The 19,569-nt window shown below is 38.9% G+C and overlaps 2 protein-coding genes across 4 annotated transcripts in view; one reads left to right on the top strand and one right to left on the bottom strand.

The window, feature by feature from the left end:
* The first annotated feature begins 764 nt into the window (after nt 1–764).
* LOC142983905 (vinculin-like) lies at nt 765–4,520 on the top strand. 2 transcript variants are annotated; one of them, XM_076131091.1, is made up of 6 exons: nt 765–911; nt 1,406–1,492; nt 1,687–1,807; nt 2,372–2,484; nt 3,097–3,258; nt 4,007–4,520. In XM_076131091.1, exons 1-6 carry the CDS (start codon nt 882–884, stop codon nt 4,100–4,102), a joined length of 609 nt encoding a protein of 202 aa, XP_075987206.1. In that variant the 5' UTR covers nt 765–881; the 3' UTR covers nt 4,103–4,520. The 2 variants fall into 2 exon arrangements, with proteins under 2 accessions (XP_075987206.1, XP_075987207.1); XM_076131092.1 differs by lacking the exon at nt 765–911 and adding an exon at nt 926–1,046.
* Nucleotides 4,521–4,640: 120 nt separating this feature from the next.
* The window catches only part of apolpp (retinoid- and fatty-acid binding glycoprotein apolipophorin), a 38,018-nt gene continuing 23,089 nt past the window's right edge, over nt 4,641–19,569 (bottom strand). Inside the window, exons 30-56 of one of the 2 annotated variants that reach the window (XM_076131087.1) lie at nt 19,243–19,384; nt 18,664–18,808; nt 17,970–18,161; nt 17,352–17,593; nt 16,957–17,055; nt 16,819–16,872; nt 16,545–16,701; nt 15,823–16,004; nt 15,308–15,507; nt 14,347–14,476; nt 13,780–13,951; nt 13,263–13,381; nt 12,819–12,947; nt 12,081–12,227; nt 11,546–11,711; nt 10,951–11,156; nt 10,397–10,528; nt 9,899–10,003; nt 9,462–9,649; nt 8,869–9,100; nt 8,367–8,514; nt 7,755–7,892; nt 7,196–7,311; nt 6,679–6,802; nt 6,112–6,227; nt 5,539–5,733; nt 4,641–5,167 (exon numbers count right to left, since the gene is read on the bottom strand). In XM_076131087.1, coding sequence (XP_075987202.1) covers nt 5,150–5,167; nt 5,539–5,733; nt 6,112–6,227; nt 6,679–6,802; nt 7,196–7,311; nt 7,755–7,892; nt 8,367–8,514; nt 8,869–9,100; nt 9,462–9,649; nt 9,899–10,003; nt 10,397–10,528; nt 10,951–11,156; nt 11,546–11,711; nt 12,081–12,227; nt 12,819–12,947; nt 13,263–13,381; nt 13,780–13,951; nt 14,347–14,476; nt 15,308–15,507; nt 15,823–16,004; nt 16,545–16,701; nt 16,819–16,872; nt 16,957–17,055; nt 17,352–17,593; nt 17,970–18,161; nt 18,664–18,808; nt 19,243–19,384 — 3,994 coding nt within the window. In that variant the 3' untranslated portion in view covers nt 4,641–5,149. Of the gene's footprint in view, nt 5,168–5,538; nt 5,734–6,111; nt 6,228–6,678; nt 6,803–7,195; nt 7,312–7,754; nt 7,893–8,366; nt 8,515–8,868; nt 9,101–9,461; nt 9,650–9,898; nt 10,004–10,396; nt 10,529–10,950; nt 11,157–11,545; nt 11,712–12,080; nt 12,228–12,818; nt 12,948–13,262; nt 13,382–13,779; nt 13,952–14,346; nt 14,477–15,307; nt 15,508–15,822; nt 16,005–16,535; nt 16,702–16,818; nt 16,873–16,956; nt 17,056–17,351; nt 17,594–17,969; nt 18,162–18,663; nt 18,809–19,242; nt 19,385–19,569 lie in introns of both variants that reach the window. The other variant, XM_076131086.1, reaches the window with a different exon arrangement.

Genomic DNA, 19,569 nt, shown 5'->3' on the forward strand with positions numbered 1-19,569 from the left:
AGCGAGCCCTGGGCGAGGCGCAGCAGCAGCTCAGCGCCGCCACGCCCGCGCCCGACACCCGGGCTAGCAAGATGCCGGACTGGAAGGACACCACTGCCAAGGTACTGGCTTTACTATATAGGGATATGTAGCTGCAGCGAGCCCTGGGCGAGGCGCAGCAGCAGCTCAGCGCCGCCACGCCCGCGCCCGACACCCGGGCTAGCAAGATGCCGGACTGGAAGGACACCACTGCCAAGGTACTGGCTTTACTATATAGGGATATGTAGCTGCAGCGAGCCCTGGGCGAGGCGCAGCAGCAGCTCAGCGCCGCCACGCCCGCGCCCGACACCCGGGCTAGCAAGATGCCGGACTGGAAGGACACCACTGCCAAGGTACTGGCTTTACTATATAGGGATATGTAGCTGCAGCGAGCCCTGGGCGAGGCGCAGCAGCAGCTCAGCGCCGCCACGCCCGCGCCCGACACCCGGGCTAGCAAGATGCCGGACTGGAAGGACACCACTGCCAAGGTACTGGCTTTACTATATAGGGATATGTAGCTGCAGCGAGCCCTGGGCGAGGCGCAGCAGCAGCTCAGCGCCGCCACGCCCGCGCCCGACACCCGGGCTAGCAAGATGCCGGACTGGAAGGACACCACTGCCAAGGTACTGGCTTTACTATATAGGGATATGTAGCTGCAGCGAGCCCTGGGCGAGGCGCAGCAGCAGCTCAGCGCCGCCACGCCCGCGCCCGACACCCGGGCTAGCAAGATGCCGGACTGGAAGGACACCACTGCCAAGGTACTGGCTTTACTATATAGGGATATGTAGCTGCAGCGAGCCCTGGGCGAGGCGCAGCAGCAGCTCAGCGCCGCCACGCCCGCGCCCGACACCCGGGCTAGCAAGATGCCGGACTGGAAGGACACCACTGCCAAGGTACTGGCTTTACTATATAGGGATATGTAGCTGCAGCGAGCCCTGGGCGAGGCGCAGCAGCAGCTCAGCGCCGCCACGCCCGCGCCCGACACCCGGGCTAGCAAGATGCCGGACTGGAAGGACACCACGGCCAAGGTACGAGCTATGTACCGGGGTATAGGGATATGTAGCCGGATTATTTCATTACTTTTATTAAAGTCAGCTGTAAAAATTCCTACAAAAAATGGCATTTTTTTTAATTTTACCAAATATGCCTATGTCTAGAACCTACAAAACTTTGTGTGCTTTTTATTTAAATGTGTTTACTCCAATATTTATTGAAATAAATTATAAATCGGTCAGAAACTGGCACTAAAATACATTATTATCACTCACTACAAAATTGAAGCTTCCTGACCGTGAACGTTGCAATATTTCCTAGATATTAATTAAATAGATTTTCTTCAAAGATAGGTACTTTAACTTATTATAAGTGATGTTCTGTTTATGTCTAGATCCTGCGTGCTACTGAACAAGTCGAGTCTGTGCTTGGAGGAGAAACTATATTTAAGAAACAGCCGGAACCTAACCAGCCTATCTACGTAAGTATACTACCAAAAATTATTCAGTAACATGTTGAACACAATATTTGCTCAACACACACACACAACAAGTTATTTTCAATATTTGCACTAAATTAATATAAGCCGAAGAAAAAACCACTATAGGTTGCAATTATTTTTCTAAACTGATTTGTTTACAAGTCTACATAATATTGTATCTATGTATATTACAGAACGAGGCACTGAACCTGCACGTCGCGATCCGCGACTGGTCGTCCCGTGACAATGAGATCGTGGCCGTCGCCAAACGCATGGCCGTGCTCATGGCCAAACTGTCGGACTACATGAATACAGGTATGACATTATATTCATTATCTTTAATACTCTCTGTAATGCTGTTTAGTGTCCTACTACTGGACTAATCCCCGGTTTCTGAGGTACATTTAGCGGCATTTTATCTATTCAATAACATTAAAACTCATACGAAAACAAACGCTATTGAATAGATAAACTACCGCTAAATGTACAAAGAAACCGGGGGTAAGAGTCTCTAAAATGAGAAAAGTACCTAGTTTTAAGAAACCAGAATCAATCACCTCGAACGGATTTGCTATCAGTCACATCAACAATGGATTCGGACAAACGAATAGAGAGAAAGATACAGTTTGACATTAAAATTGGCAGAGATTCCTTGTAATAAAACCTATGGAAAAGAGAGCTGAGAATGAACTCGCTAGCACCGTTATAGACGGCAGATTCCCTTAACTCTATTTGTATTCTCTGAAACTTTCCAGTTACATCGTTTTAGAAGCAATTGCTCTAAGTGTCATTTGATTTTTATTTTATTTAGGTAGACATTAATGGAAAATGCTTGCTTTTACACCATATACCTTACTGAAAATAAAATATAATTTACAGACAAGCAACACGAAGTGCTGACGACGTCCAAGTCGATAGTGACGGAGTCTCACGAGGTGGCACGGCTCGCCAAGAAACTGGCGCACGAGTGCTCCGACCACAGGATCAAAACTGTAAGTATTGCACTAATAAACTATACACAAAATATGACAATACATGATTGAGCTTTGCAATCATTTATAGAAGAAAATGCAAAAGTACCTTAAATATCAATTACTAATGGTTTTTGACTATTTTTTTTATAAATCATTGCTTGATATTCTCGTCTGAGTGGTAGTGTATGTTATTGCGAATTATTAATCTCTCAGGTTTGGTTCTTTGATCAGGCTATGTGCTATCAGGATTTTACATGTTTAATGCTGTTTAACAGTATGTGGGTCTAGGTCATTATAAACTCATCTCTTAAGGTTCTTTGCCTTATCTTGTAATTGTAACACCTGTCTTAGGTACATTTAACGTCAAAATAAGATTAAGATTTTGCTATAATTAAGTGTATTTCTCTACACTTATTGTCAATGGCGATTAATTAAACTCAATAGGTGCCTTTACACATACATGCTCTTTTTCTCGCGTGAAACAACAACAGAAAGAGCGTGCGCCGCGCTCATCTGTCCGCGCCCGCGAACATTTCGTTCACAGGCGCGGACAGATGAGCCTTCACGCGCCAAATAGCTTGTGTGTAAATGACACTTAATGTTTGTTTACTAATATTTGTTTTGTGGTAGAACCTGCTGCAAGTATGCGAGCGGATCCCCACGATCAGCGGCCAGCTGAAGATGCTGACGACGGTGAAGGGCTCGTCGCTGGGCCAGCGCGGCGCCGCCAGCCCAGAGGACAAGGAGGCCATGGACATGCTCGTGGGCAACGCGCAGAGCCTCATGATCAGTGTATGTATGATATATCTATACCTACTATACTAACTGTACTCGGGCCATTTTAAACGTGCGAGTCTCTCGCTCGCACTTACAAATTTTCACATTCATTTCATTATTTTGATTATGACGTAGCGAACAAGGTTGTAACGGCCTGATCCTAGTGCAAGACTTGAGAACGACTCGATTAATTTGACTGATTATAAAAGCACGGTGAAGATTTTTAGGGGTGGAAGATAATTTGGTAAAAAATCTCAATTTACACATAAATGGAACTGTTTGAGCCAGTTAGCTTTATTTTAGTAATCAATTTTATGAAAAAGTTGACTTTAAAATTAACGAAAGAACAAAAAGATTGGAAATTTAAATTCTTTGTAGCGAGCAGATTTTGTGTGTGTTATAAAATAATGTCGATCGAATAATCGCGTTAATAATCTTATGATCAGATTTTAGCGATAATATTCCTAAGGTTCTTTGAAATTAATACTCTAGTTACCAGAATATTTGTTTGATATCAAAAATATAATAGGCTAGAGTATACTAATTAAAATTTAGGTTTATGTTAAAAAAGCCTTAGCAAACAAGCAACCGTCTGCATATGTCTAGGAGTGAATAATTATTTTCTTGCTGAATTTCGCTTGCCTTTGCAACCCGCGCACCTTGCACGCTCGGGCTCTCTAGCCAGTTGTCGGGCTATAGAACACTCTGTATTCTAAGTGTCTAGTATAAATAAAATCTATAGTATATTTTTATTTTTTCACAGATCTCGGACGTAGTGAAAGCGGCCGCCAGTGCCTCAGTCAAGATCATGTCTCAACGAGGCCCGCGGATCAAGTGGGTGCGCAAGACATACTACTGAACAAACAAACCATTATTATTACATAGTATTACTATAATAGCATAATAAGTATTATTAATAATAACAACCAAATGTCCAACCAAAACATTCCTTAAGTGCAATTAGTTTTGATATTACATTCTGATATATTTTTATGGAAATAAATGTATTTTCTTATGTAAGTTTTGTACTATTTTTAAGAAAGTTAAGTGTCCTTGTGGTATAATTTATTTCGGCTACATTTAATTTAAATAGGTATAACAGTTTTGTCTTCAAATGATTTCTGTGGGATAATATTCATATGTACGTATTATATAATTTAATAGCTTATCACTCCTTTATTAATAATTCATTTATACAACTTCAGTCAGAGCTTCAAAAAACGCAAAGTTTTAAATAGCACTCTAAAGACTTTTAGTCATTATCCTCACTAAGTGACAGAATCGCCAGAAAAATATTATAATTAAGACCCTTGCCCAGCCGTTGGACAGTGGCGGGTTACAAAAAATATTTTTTTAGAAGTTTGGAACTATCAAAGAGGTGAAATAAAAGAAATATATTTATTAAATAACATATTTTATTAAATCTAATACAGAGTCGTCCATGATTATTTAGTACCTTTCGGTCTTACGGTACACAATTGTTTCGACGACTTTTAATATATTCCTACTATGACAACGTCAAACAACATACAACTAATAATTCTACCAAATTAGTAGTATTTTTATAACTAGCAAAGGCAATTTTCCCCAAAAAATGGTAAGATTTTTTTATTGGCAACACTAGCTTATAAACTGTCATTAACAGTTATTACTAGTTAAATAATTTATTAGATGGTTAGATATTTGTCCTTTGTGCCTTTCCACTTCTATAATTAATTATACATAGTATTTGTAATTAATAATCTAATTAATAAGTATGTCGTTTCAAGTTTCCATAGCGGAGGTGAGTGTGTGCGAGTGAGATGCACGTATACGTTGAATGCGTGCGTCTCGCTCGCACACGTGTTACTATAACGCTAGAGTATTTGGTATTTGGCACTTGTCGATCACAGTTTCAGCTCAGATCTTACTTCCTTCTGCGAGCCTGCGGACAAAAAGAAATAAATTAATAAACTAATACAGTCATTCATTCATATCTATGAATGTGTTTTAGGGTCCAACATGTCGTATAATTTTAAATTAGTCACATAAATAGTGTTTAATTATTTCTGGTTTAATAACATACAGGACAAGTTTGTCAATTGTCATCTGAAACACGTTTCGAAACGCTGGGCTGATGTTAAAACATTTCTACAGAAATACGAAAGAATAATGTGTCTAACTAACTCGGGCATCAAATCCAGGAGCTCTTGATCGAAACTTTCATCTTGGATCGACGTTTTCACAATATAATTTAAAACGCAAGATTTAATTTGGGGGGGAATAAATATAATGCAATTAGTTAATTGAACTTACCACTTCCTTCCTGTCCTTGTTGACACAAATGGAGCGCACCCTTAAGGGGTCCACGTAAGTGCACGTGCAGTCCTGGACCAGGGTCTCGTGCAGCATGCGCTGGTTGATGGCGGCGGCGGCAGTCTGGATGTACTGCTTCTGCTGGCCGGCGTTCATCTTGTGGAAGTTCGTCGCAGAGAACACGATACCGTCGGTCTGGGGAGAAAATAATATGTTAATTGATGCCGAGAAAAAAAATGAAATTGAAAAACTAGGTTTTAAGAAAATCTGTACTAACTAGGCCTTATTTAAAGAGAGAGCAGTTTAGACATAAATGCAAGAATATAATATAAACAACTCTCAAAATTGCATTTGATAACCTTTCTGATAGTTTTTCAGAAGTATTAAAACTGGACATTGTAAACTGAAAACTTTCAAATGTTACAGCATTATTCTAACTTGATTGTCCGCCATATGATTTTTGGTAAACCTTTATTAGAAACAATGAACTGATTAACACCAAAGACTAATCATGCCTTTGACTGCAAGACGACGTCTTTTGTTCTCAAAAAGCTATAAGGTTTTATTGCTCACCGATTCAACGAAGTCCCTGCAAGCATCGTCGGTCTTCTCGAGAGTAGACCTGAGGTTCTCCGCCTCCTTGCCGACCTTCTTGTCTCCCAGCATGATCACAGCACGCTCGGTGTAACCTAGAAGATTAAATATTCCGTGAGAAAATGGCTACAGAAGAAATAAACTGCTTATAGGTGGTTTTAATTGTGGATTATGTGACTTGGATAAAATCTTTAAAGAATTTTTGGAATGTCGTATTCAAGTGATTTTTGAAAAAAATAATTCCACGTGCAATATTCAACTAATTAGTTGTGCTGTTATACATAGGTATAGACAGAAATGTTCCTTTACTGCACTGCATAACTAACTTAACTGAATTTGTCGAAGATATCATAAAGTTAATAGTTTTAGTCAGTGTTACAGCTTTAGCTAAGTTTCAGATAACCTACTTACTAGATAGGACAGTAAATATAAAAACACTGTCAAAATTCTATCTAGGAAGCTATCTGATTGCTGATGACTTATCAATGTCAATTAGAATTCTAACTTGTAGTTAAGTGACTGTTATATTACAGTATGGATACTGACCGACAATCTGGCTGTACTGCTTGCCGTTTCCGATCTTGAGGGAAGGAGTGACGGTGACCAGGGAGTGAGAGTACGCCATGTTTTCGAACATAGCGCCGAACGCCACGGAGCGAGCTGCTTCCACCTGAGGAAAGAGATATTTATTAGAAATATACTTGAAAATCTTGCACCAATTTTTGGCTAGAGTATGTTTGGATAGTTACTTTGTACGTCTTGAAAAATTCAATTTAAATTTCAAATTGAAAATGTTAAAGTTTAACCCTAATCTGTAAGAGGGACGATTTTCTACCACTATGGATTGTTTATAACCGATTACCTGTCAAATAGTCTGTGAAAATACAATCAGCGCCACCTACCGCATTCTATTGGTATTGATATTTCAAGTCCATCTTAGTCCATGCACTATATAAATGACATGGTCTTTCTACGGTTCCATTTTGCTTCGAAGATAATGATCGAATAGCAATATTGATAATATATTTGCAGTTTTGCACCATGAACCTGATGGTCTACTTACCAAGAAGAATTGGCTGACGCACTCTTCGCCGACGACGTTGATGGTGTGTTTGATGGCTCCAGCGCGGAGAGGCAGGTCGAAGATCGAGGAGTAGCTGGCTACCACGTTGGTCAGACCTGAATTAAATCATTTTAGGTTTAGTTAGGATATACTTGAAATTTATGGTTTCTTTAAAAACATTTATCGTAAAAGTTACTTGAAAACTTATTTGAATTTGCTGTAGTATACTGCACTCATGATTATAAATAATAATAAGTATCGACAATTTTTTATAAAATAACCGTTCAGCGCCCCTAGCGTATTTTGCAGGAAACTTTTTTAAAGTGATTTTAAATGTCTAACACTTAGTCTCGATAATATTGCCTTTAAAAAATCGCGCTACGGGTGTAATACTATATCATATTATGGTTGTTACATAAAGATATATTAATTGCATCATAAAACAATAGTAAATTGTGTGTTAAGTGCAGACATAAGTTAAAAGAATGAGAGAGAAAGAGAGATGAAACAAAATATTGGTCAAACTTCTTCAAGTAGTAATTTGTATGGTGTGTCTTACCAAGTTGTATGGTGAGTGCATCATAGATGTTGGCGACGACGGAGGCGGCTCGCAGCACGGGGTCCTGGCCGTGCTCGATGTTGTGCGTCTGGTAGCGTGACTTGTCCGTGAACTGCACCTTAGCGTTCTTCAGTTTCGCTGCAAGGCAATACAAGGTTTGTTGAGCATTTGGTTTAATGGAAATACTTGACTATGTAGCAAAAAGCCTAAATTAGGTAATTGGTGTGGACGGTTATAATTATGTTTTGAATCGTTACAACTTCTTAAAGGAACTTAAAGTATTTAATTACTTAAAAAACTGAAAGAGGTTTTTGCTGGTATTCTTCTTATATATTTGAAATTTAAATTAGCAATGCAAAATTATGTAATTTGAACTTTTTAGGTCAACTTAAATATCAGTTATAGGTATATATCAAATTGTTTTTAAAAAGTGTACAAGCAGCTTTGTAATTATTTCTCGGAAACATTCACATTCAATTTAGTCAATTAATATGATGGATTGATCCTCCTAAAATAGCTAACGTAGACTGGCAGAAAATGTCCCCGGCATTAAGCCTTTATACAGCTCTGTATATAAAGTTTGAAATAAATAAATAGCTAAAGTGTACTCACGGTCAGTGTCATAGACGATGGGGTACGGGTACTTGGAGGTAATACCGACGAGGTATACCTTCACGTCGTTGACGCGCTTGCTCTTCAGACTGTCGATCACTTGCGACACCAGCGGGACCACGATGTCCTTGTAGTTCTTCTCGTTGTCCTACACAAGAAGATAAGGGGTTTAGAGGTGATTGATTTATACGTAAATTAATAATAATAGTTTTTATTTCTGTCTAAAGGTAGTTTATATTAAAATGTCAATATTTCATTTATTAAGCTTGGCAAGAATGCCTATATAATTTTAGTGTTGAACAATTTCATTATCGTACTAATGTCTTGGTTTTAAAGATCTACCAATTAATTTTGATTATGTCGATATGATTTTGATTTTGGTTATGTTATATTTTATAATGTCAATCTTCTTGACAACAAAAGGATATTTAACCATTTGACGTGGCTTATGTGATCCTATACTCATTAACTTCGAAGCAATTAGTTACAATTCGGTACTTACAATGGTAGTTTCGAAGGTGACAACAATGTCAGCCTGCTTGTTCGGGACCTTGAGTTCGTAGCTGTCTCCAACGTTCCTGGGCTTGTCAGCGTCTCTGCACTGCACACACACGTCAGGCAGGACGGCTGGCAGCAGACTGTTGACGGCCAGGGCGGTGTAGCCTCGCGCCAGGTCACAGGCCTGCTGCAAGGCCTCGGCGGAGTCACCGGAGCAAGCGTGGATGCAAGCTTGTCTGCAAGGAAATGGAGCATTAGTAAATTGGAAATGTTTTGTACTCGCAATATTGTTTCACACCTTTTACTAAATGACTAGTATATATTATTAAATTTTATTTAGGGTGCTCACTCAATTCACACACACACCATCGAAGTTTACTCTGCTATTTCGCCGATTTAGGAATTTAACGTGGTTGATTTAACAAGAAATATTTACTGTTTGATTGCGAATTTGTAGCTATATCGATGATATTACATTTCATCAAAATCAGTGCAGCGGTTTTGCCATAAAAGTGTAACAGATGGACATACTTTTTCATTAAGACTGTACGGAAGAAGACATAAGCTAAAATGCTTTAAATTGTATGTTGTAAGTACCTGAAGGGAGCGATGTCCATGAATAAGCCGATGGGCCTGAGTGGTGAGGAGCCTCCGAAGACCTTCTCGCACGCTGGCGGCAGAGCCATGTGGTGCAGCTGGTGGTGGTTGTGCTCGGGAGCCTGGACTTGCGGGCAGCTGCGGGACAGGCGGTACGCGTTGCCGAACTCACTCTCTGATTCACACACCTGTGGGAGAAGACCATGATAAAGTTGGGAACATTTCGTTTTCATTGTCAAGTTTTTATGAAATTATATTTGCTATATGATTCTCTAGAGCTTCATCATCAGATTCTATTCGAATTATGGATCTGATAAATAAATATGTGTATTTACGAACAATGAAATATGCGTAAATTTTGTTTTATCTAAAGACAAGTAGTATCATATTATCATCTATCATAAACTACAAAATGTAATGTGAGTTGTACACGTTACCTTGCCGTTGGGTAGACGGAAGTCATCGAAGGGCTCGTTGTTGCCGTCTCCGAGAAGACCGCGCAGTTTGCCGAGGTAGTAGCCGTTCACTTCGAAGTAGCAAACCTATAGTAGATAAGTATAACGTTAATTACTCTGTGGCTTTTAAGAGGGTAAAGGCTTACAATATATTATGTCGTAGCACTTTGTATGCTATCTCTAAAACTATATTTTTTTTTAATTTTAGTTCTTATTTTCTTGAATCCAAGTGCATTTTGGATAGACGTCGCGTCGTCGGCTTTTGCATATTATAACTTGATATAATTACTAGCAGATAGCTAGGATCTAGATGGATTTAGTTCTAAAAGGCGTGTAGAACTAATTTTTCTCTCGCGGCGACCTTAAAAAGTTTTCATGTTTGATCAGTTTGGTCATGATTAAGCGATTTTAATTGGTCTGCTCTGGTCTGGGGACCTATTTGAACATCATCAAGTTATATTATACTCCTGTTTCACATACCTCAAGTTTAGGCGAGCAGAAGGCCATGATACCGTACAATGATCCGACTCCAATGCGGCCGTTGGCCTGACGGAACGCGAACGAGTCCTTCTCGATGACTGGGTAGCCGTGGTTGGCGCCGTTCAGGGTAGCCTGCGAATGATATGGAAGGTTAGTATGGCTCAGTTATTCTTTAACTGCTTTAAATTAGCTTATTTATTGAAACCTGGAAACAATTATGATAGTTAAAGTTAAAATATAAATGAAAATACACATTAATAAATTAGTTGCTGTGCATTTAACTTAGAAAATCTTAAGATATCTTTTTAATGACCACTGTATGGATCATAAAAAATTCATGAACGACTGCCTTTAATGGCATGTTTGTCATTTATGGGTCTAATGAGAAACCCATAGCATAGATTTAAACCATGAAGACCTTTATAGTTATTCTCATTACAATTCACATTCACATTTTTATTTCTATCACACACTTACTTCTATCATTACAATCGTAAACACTTATGCAAACTACCTAATAACAAATATTCAGAATAATTATTTAGAATCCTCACCTGTCCATTATCCTTAAGTTCAATAATAGCTCCATGCTTGTCTTCCAAGATGAGAGACTTGGGAGCTCCGTTGACGAGCTGCATCATGAGCGTGAAGTTCCTGTCGACGTGGTCGTGCGCCAGCACGTAGCGGCAGTTGCCCGGGAAGGTCAGGTGGCGCCCGTCGAACGTGAAGATGTGTTGCCCGTTGATGACCACGGCGCGGACTAAAGGGGAAGAAAAGGGGGAAGAGGAATTAAAATAAGGTACTTACTGGTTTCTTTACTGTTACAATTTGGATGGATTTTCATATATGATTGTGGTCTTGAGAAATTGCTGAAGTTTTGACTGATGTGTAGATAATACTGCTATATGTGATACGTTGCCTTTTGACTGCAACATATTACAGCTTTCACAGGTCATCATAATGTGATCGACAAATTGTTGTGTAAATTATTATATGTTATAAACTTTTTTCATAGCAGTAAATTACGCCTAAAAATCCTCATATACCTTATTTTCTTATTGTTGGTACTTAGAAAAAAGGGTAAGATTTCATTATTCTTCAGCTGTGAAACAGTTTTAGTAGTAAATATAGAGGGAATGATAAACTTACGTTTAGCAGGCACCTCGTCGAAGGGATTCAGGTTCTTGGGCCTGTAAGCCTTGATCATGGCGATGACGTCAGGTACGTCTCCCTGCAGCAGCGATGACAGAGGACTGGCAGACGCCGAGCCGCCGAATGATGGAGCGGATTGCAGTTCTCCGGGAGTGAACGACATCTATGACAATGTTCAGGTTAGTTTGTTTCAAAGACTTGGCGTTTGAGAAACGTCTTGAGTCATTATAATAGGAGAGCCTTAAGTATGTGTCATAAAGATCATGAACAGAAGAAATTGCTTGGTGCTACGATATAATTTTAAGTGTAAGATATTTTAACGAATTATTGAAGAGTGATATTATTATAGACTGATTTATTTAATCCTCCATGAATACAGTGTGCTTATATGCATGAAGTTTAGAAATTATCACATAAATTTGAAACAAACACTTCAATAAATAGATGATTTGATTTTAAATGATTCAACAGAATCTGAATATTTAGTTCTTTTAATTTTTATACGGCATATAAAGTACTTCGGATAACTTACAGGGTTGAAAGATCCGACAGGTCCGGTGACTCCGAACTGTCCGAGCTGTGTGCGGATGAACTGGATCAGCGAGGTGATGGCGGTGGACAGCTTCTGGTACACCACGCGCAGTTCCTTCTGGTCGTCACACTTCTCTTGCTTCAGTTTCTGTTGAAATATGGGTTGGTTAGTTGTTGTTGTTATAGTCTATCTATCTATCTATCGTATGGTTAGTGGTCAACCTAGTGTCGAAGTTGTTCAAGCCACCCGGAAGGCCTTTGACATGACTTAACGACTGTTGTCTTAATTGACAACAACCGGGACTGACTTTTTACGTGCCTTCCGAAGCACGGAGACGCTCAGTTCAAATAACACTATGCGGTCACCCATCTACCTATAGAATGACCGCGCCAATGGTTGCTTAACCTACAGATCGTTTACCGACCGGTGAGCGCAACTGGCTATGAGCGCCTCGGTTGTGTAGTGAAAAGGAATATAAGACTTAACCTTGATGGAATCTCTACAACTTTATTTAAAAGTTGAAGGTATAACTAAAGCTTCATAATTAATTATGACAACTTAAACATGAGGCAACAAGTAAACCTTTGGTTTTTTGCCAGTATAAGGGCAATTTATTCCTCTTTTGCGACGAACTCTTTAAGGATACCTATCTCAAAAAAATCTGATGTGAAATATACTTTAACAATGGCATATTGAGCTTGAATAGGCACCTGGTTACAATGTAAAGTGAAGTCTTACCTTCATGACGTAAGCGTGGAGAGCGTCAGAGAAGTCTCTGGTCTCGGGAGTGGGCATGAAGGCACGGATGGTGTTGTACACGTCCTGGAGGAGAGCCAGACCCTGTTCCGGTACTGCTAGCTCTTGGAACTGGAAGTAATAAGAAAATTAGTATTCTGAGCTACTGCATTTACGTGTTTAGAACTATTCTGGAGTTACGGAGACAAGTAGAAAAATGACAAACGTAAAGTACCAAGACTAAAAAAAACTTTTTCTAATTAAATAGTAAGCTTATCAAGGATGCTGCGAAAAGTTGGAGAACAGCTTGCTTGATCACCTCTTTATTGCACCGCTTAAGTTGTACTTAAAAGTACATGTATCTGTTTTACTTTTATCGTATTGTATAATACCATGGTTCCAGTTATTCAGTAATACGTTTTTTTTTAAATTTGAGTAAATTCTTACCTTCTCCTTGAGTAAAGCAACGATGGGCAGTTCCTTGACCTGTTGGGAGAGCTCAGCGGTCAGCTGAGTGACGCGGGCGCGGAACTCCTTCAGTTGAGCAACCAGGAGGCGGGTCAGGTCTGGTGGAAGAAATGTTTAGATTAGTCATATGTTAGTAGAATATTGGTGGTTTAATGCAGCTTTTGCGTAAGGATGTATTTTGAAGAAAAATATGGATCATATTTTGTTAATTTTACTGTAGTTCTACTGAGTAGTCGAAAATGAGATTTTAAGGAAACAAAAGACTTATTATTAGATATTTTGCCATCTTAATAGTACGATATTTTTTTTGGACTAGAACTATATAGATACAAAGATGCTGAATGATATAATAACAAAACTATGATTTTAAAAAAAACATCCGAATCATACTGGCCATCTATAAAAGTAGCTAAAAATGTTTTGTTTGGGCAATTAAACTGACTGATTTTAAAATCCTGAAGCCTCCATTTATAGTATCGTTTTATTTTCAACTTACCCTTGAAGATGCTGGTGAGCGCGTTGGTGAGCTCCTCAAGTTCGGGCTTGTGCTTCTGGTAGAAGTCCTGCACCATGGCGCCGATGTGCGCGACCACGTCGATGATGCTGTCCAGGTACTCCTTGACGGCGTGAGCGATTGTGTCGTAGATCTGCTTGATCTGAGGCTCGATCTACAAGTAAATAGGTAGGTTAGTATTTGTTAATTTCTTGTTTAACATTTTTTTGTCATTTGTTATTGTGAAGTTAAACAATTTCTGTGGAATTGTATCAAAATCAATATTCAATAATCGGCGGCCCTTGGCTGATATGTATAATGGAATTTTCTTAGATTTCAAGTTTTATTTTTAACAGATTTGAAGTCTTATTTGGGATCTCCTTGTAGATCTTCATCATCATTATTTTGAAATAGGTACAATTTTACTCACATATTTATGTAGCGTCTTTAAACAAAAAAAATACTAGGTGTTGTAAGAAGATAGTAAGTTTTTCGGAGAATGATTACCAAAATTATACAAAATTGTTGAAGTTGATAACAAATTTCGTGTTTTATAGTGTGATAGCGTACCTTCTTCTCATACATGTCCTGGATCTTCTTGGCGGTGTCGATGTAGACCTGAGTCATCTTGTCCACGATGGGCTTGGTACCCTGGATGACGTCATCGATGATCTTAGCCAGGTAGTGCACGATCTCGTTGCTGTAAAACAATAATCCATACTAATATTATAAATGCGAAAGTAACTCTGTCTGTCTGTCTGTCTGTCTGTCTGTCTGTCTGTCTGCTACTCAATCACGCCTAAACTACTGAACCAATTTGCATGAAATTTGGTATGGAGATATTTTGATACCCGAGAAAGGACATAGGCTACTTTTTACCCCGGGAAAATGACGCGTTTCCCGGGAAAATTCAGGTTTCGCCACCGGAGTCGCGAATTACCAATATTATAATGACATTGAATTAACAAAATCCCGTTGTCATGGCAACTGTTTTAATGGCGGATATACCATTAAAACAGTTGCCATGACAACGGAACAACGGACGGTTATTTATGTATTAAGTATGAGATATGAATAATTTTAAGAATATTTTTCGTGAAAAAAAAGCATATTTTATATCATCACGCTACGACCAATAGGAGCAGAGTAACAGTAAAAAGGTGTTACAAAAACGTGGAAAATTCTGACCCATTCCCTCTTATGTGACGCAAGCGAAGTTGCGCGGGTCAGCTAGTTGGTTAATAAATATACAACAATTTACCTTCCGTCAGGAAAACTTCGAACTGTAACAATTTTTTGTAATAATTCCAATTGAAAATCCAAATTTGGGGTTCGAAATCAAATTTGGGGGTCATTAATTAAATGAGGTAATGGGTAGTTTAACTAATAATATGCCAGTCCACTAGGTCACAATTTGTTTGGGTTAATCCAGTTAGTCATCATTAAACGAGACAAGCGTCGGGACAATTTTATAATTTTCCAGCGGCATTTACACATGGTAATGTATAAGTTTCATGTTCGGTATACTTACAAAGCGTGTGAGATTTCCTTCAGCGCCTTATCATCAGCGATCTCCTGGTAGAACTTCTTGATGTCCTCGGCGTAAGCCTTCTGCACGTTCTGGAGAGTGGGCTCCACGCGCTTGAGGGTCGCCTTGAAGTCGTTGTTGGCCTTGTCTCCCAGCTGCTTGATGCGGGCTGCCAGGTTGTCCAGGTCCTTCTTGAGAGCAGCCTGGAAGAAGAGTCTACGGTTAGCTAGGATTCTTCTTTGTGAGGTTGCTGATGGAAAGTCTTTGTTGATCTTGCCTAACGATCATATAGCTGTTTGAATAACTGAATTTTGTGAAAAATGTGTGTAATAGTAAAGTAACCTAAGTAAAGAAGCAGCTTATATTGGAAACTAGACAATTGGAAGTTTCACCACCGCTACATTATACGTAGACGTTACAAAGATAGTCAGCAAGCAAGCTTATTTTTTTCATGAATTCTTGAGATATTTTAAATACGCTTTAATTTTGTAAAACTTGTGCTATTTCAACAAACTTACGAAGAAGTAATTGAAGTTCTCCTTAGACGCGCCATAGTCGCTCTTGATGAGGTTATCATCGAGGAACAGGGCTCCGTGAACGATGTTCTTCTTCTGTCCTCCGAGCACGATGTCGGCGCTCACGTCCACGCGCTTCTCCGGCTGGATGTGGCCCACGATGGACAGCTTGCGGTCTGATTCATCTGTTCAAGATAAAAAGGTTAAGTTTGTGATGTTTTACAGCCGATATTAATAACCAATGGATAGGTTTGCTTATCTTCTGTTAAATAATGACAGGTCTTCCATATAAAGTGTGTCTGGAGATAAGTAAATGTATCCATGGATAGCATATTAATATCGGCTATTAGTTTTGAGAATTACGAGATTGTGTGCCAGTGCAATGAAAACTAGAGTCTGTTAAAATGCCTTAGAATAAGTTTCTTACTTCATAGTTACTGTCTTAGTCTTAAAATTCTAAGGTCTCTTTATCAAGAGATTTATGATGACTATGTATGTGAGATGTTAATCAGTTCATTTGCAGCAATAGCATTTTTTTTTTGGCATTATCGAGAACGACGCTATACTTAAAAGGTATTTTGGTTAATTTTCAACAACCCAGGAATGTAAATCTACAATAAAATGGTCAATATGAACACAAACAGACGCCACGACATTTGACGGGCTCACTTAAACAGTTCTTAAGTTAAGTTGCACGCCAAACATTAAATAATCACCGCTATAACCTGTAGTGAACTCGAAGTATTGGTAGTCCTTGGCGATGGCGGTCACTGCGACGGGCTTGCCCTCCAGCAGACAGAATTTCACTTCAGCCTTCTGCAAGTTGTCGTTGACAGTCGCTGTTCCTTCTACGTCGATGACTTTCACGAGAGGAGTGTTGACCTGCAAGAAGAAGAAGTTTAGTATCTGCGGCTTTATCACGTATCTGATGTATTGATGGTCACTATAAATATAATAGTCAGTTATATCGATAAATTTATAAACAGTGAATTTACTTACCAAAACCTTGACGTGGGTAGGTGATCCTTCAAACAAGATCTTAGATTCGCGGGTCTGTGAAAGAATAAAATTTCGTCAGTAAAATACAAAGATAATTAATTAAAGTTTAAGTTGAGTTTGTGTATGGCGTGTACTTACAGCTCCAAGAGCGGGGTGGGAGACGGAAGCAGAGGTCTCAATCTTGACGGAGTTCTGAGCTGGGCGCTGTACTACTCCGCCAATCTTCACGACGGCCTCCTGCAGAAATAAAGATAATTGTGGTCAGTTTTCTGTAAGAATTACTACTGCTATTTGGTGACGTAGAAACGTAGACGTGTTGTGATGAAGAAAAAATAAAAAGATAACTTTCCAGAGTATGATCTCATGAAGACTTACACAGCCACCTACTTATTCTTGAAGGTGGTTAAAAATAGATGGAGAATCCTATTTATAAAGCCAAAAGACATATGAAAAAGTCTATCTCTTAATGGATTGGACCAAAAACCAATTTCTCAAAGTAACTTTTTCATAGTTTTTCAAAATCTACTACACACCTTGTTCATCTTAGGATGGTTGAATCCAAACTCGGCGACAGCAGACTGTTGGTTCTCATTAGACACGTCGAGGTCTACCAGGAACCTGGCCGAGGTCTTGTGTCCTTGCTTGTTCTTGTCCATGTCGAGGCACACCTCGCCGCGGATGGGGAAGGGCAGACCCTTGTTGGTGGGGTACGTGACCACAGACTCCAGGGCCAACACGCGGGTGGGTAGGTTCACGGTGATTCCAGATTTGGCGTCTGGGAAATAAGATTGGTTGAGTATGGTTTTTGTAACTGGTAGATGGGTTTTGGATATTGTGTTTTTTCGTCGTTTTGAAATGTGTTGATAAAGGTAAGTTTAACTTTACATTCTTCGAAGAGTAAGCTATCATTGTTGGTCCGCATTTGATATTTCTGGTTTAATATACACATAACAAAATTGAATGTAAGATTAAGATTCTAATAGAAAAGCTAAGAATCCCTTATTTTGATCCAAGAAATGGGACCAAATCTTCAGTCTTTAAAGTAAGTGACAGTATCGGTACATCTAGCAGCTACTACAGTTTAAACAAATGCTCTATTCACGAAGCTGAAAATAGATATATTTAAATAGTCAAAAGTGTAATAGACTTACTTCCATGTTCAGGAGTGTTGTAGACATGGAGGTGGTACTTCTTGTCTTCCTTGTTGATGTGCACGTCCATGGTGTACTGCGGCATCTTCTTGTCTGACACCTCGTCCTTGATGTTCAGACCGAACTCGGGAGCAATGCCCAGCTTGCGCAGGTCGAAGCCAGCTGTCACTACGTTCTGGATTACTCCAGGCTCTGTAGGGAAAATAACCGTTAGTTTTCTTATTACATGGTTTGATAGGTAGGTATTATAAGATTAACGATTTAAAAGTCTCGCGACTTGTACACATAACTTTAAATTTTCAATCGCGTTTAAGACTCGTTGCATTATAATAATATATTATAAGGCTCATGTTCACATTTGAGAAAAAGGTTTATTTTCGGTCATCATACAAAATTGAATACATTATGCAGGGTAAAAGTTAAAAACTTATTATGTTTAGTTTGGGTATGTAGACATTAGGCAAAAGTGCCGTTTTTCGAAGAAGCTAAATTATGTTTTATAGTAAGTACTGTTTATATTAAGCGCCAACGCTATGAAAAAAGTCAACAAATTAAGAAAAACTCTGTCTTTCGGAAGAATATTGTTTAAAGAGAAAGGAAAGGTGAGTGCATTTCATACACCTCTGCCTACATCTTCAGGCATTATAAGTTTCACATTATATATTATGTATGTAGAGAATGAAAGTAAACTCACTGGAGATATCGATCTTGGAGTTGATCTCAGCATGGGCGCACTGTTTCTTCTCCTCGCAGTACACGTAGGAGTTCTTGTACTCAAGGTTGGTCACCCTGGACTCGGCCACGTAGCTGCGCTCGCCGATGGCGATGTTGAAGAAGGTCTAGAGAACAAAAGAGTACGTTAATATTTGGAAGAATATGTAGGTAGATCAAGAATTTATAGACAAAGGTGGTTAATTAAATGTCATTGATAGCATGAATTAACTTTTTTTCTATTGGTATTAAACTTTTTTTTCATCTCATGGCTGTCCTATTACTGAGCGAGGAGGAGGCTTTTCCTAACCAACGAGGGAGAAGATAAGGGACCTTACTTCATGCTCTCAAAAATGTGTTAAAAATTATAAGGCACGCAAGATTTCATTACAATGTTATGTATGAAACTTTATATGTAAAATTATTTTATATTTCAGTACAATATTTCTGACAACTTATGCACTCAGAATAAATGTTTGTAAGGATTCCAATTTCAGTTATAAGATACTAATAGTAATAAACTTTGACCTAAAAAACGTAAATTATTTGTTCATGTATTTACCTCAACACCCTTCTCGTTTCCTTCTCCCAGGATGGTGCGGATGTACTTGAAGTTGGCGGACTTCTGCTCATCCTTCACCTTCACGGCGCCTGAACCTTCGATGATCATCTTGTCCTTCTCCTGTTTGCTGATGAACGAAGTGCTGGACACGAAATAAATATGTTAGTAAACGTTAAGTTCTAAATATTTTATCCTTATATGTATAAAACAACCTGAAATCTAATTTTTATGAATATTTTACACTCTTATACTATAAAATACCAACCTATTGTTTGATACTAAGCAAATAATAAATACATTTGAACGATTATTGAAATAATTGTCATC

Source organism: Anticarsia gemmatalis, chromosome 25 (assembly GCF_050436995.1).
Source record: "Anticarsia gemmatalis isolate Benzon Research Colony breed Stoneville strain chromosome 25, ilAntGemm2 primary, whole genome shotgun sequence".
NCBI lineage: Eukaryota > Metazoa > Arthropoda > Insecta > Lepidoptera > Erebidae > Anticarsia > Anticarsia gemmatalis.

Bases quoted from the DNA above. Each gene is read 5' to 3' on its own strand.
- LOC142983905 (XM_076131091.1), top strand. From the start codon at position 882: ATGCCGGACTGGAAGGACACCACTGCCAAG. The intron at 912-1,405 runs GTACTGGCTTTA...GTTTATGTCTAG, and splicing joins GGAAGGACACCACTGCCAAG to ATCCTGCGTGCTACTGAACA. The intron at 2,485-3,096 runs GTAAGTATTGCA...GTTTTGTGGTAG, and splicing joins CCGACCACAGGATCAAAACT to AACCTGCTGCAAGTATGCGA.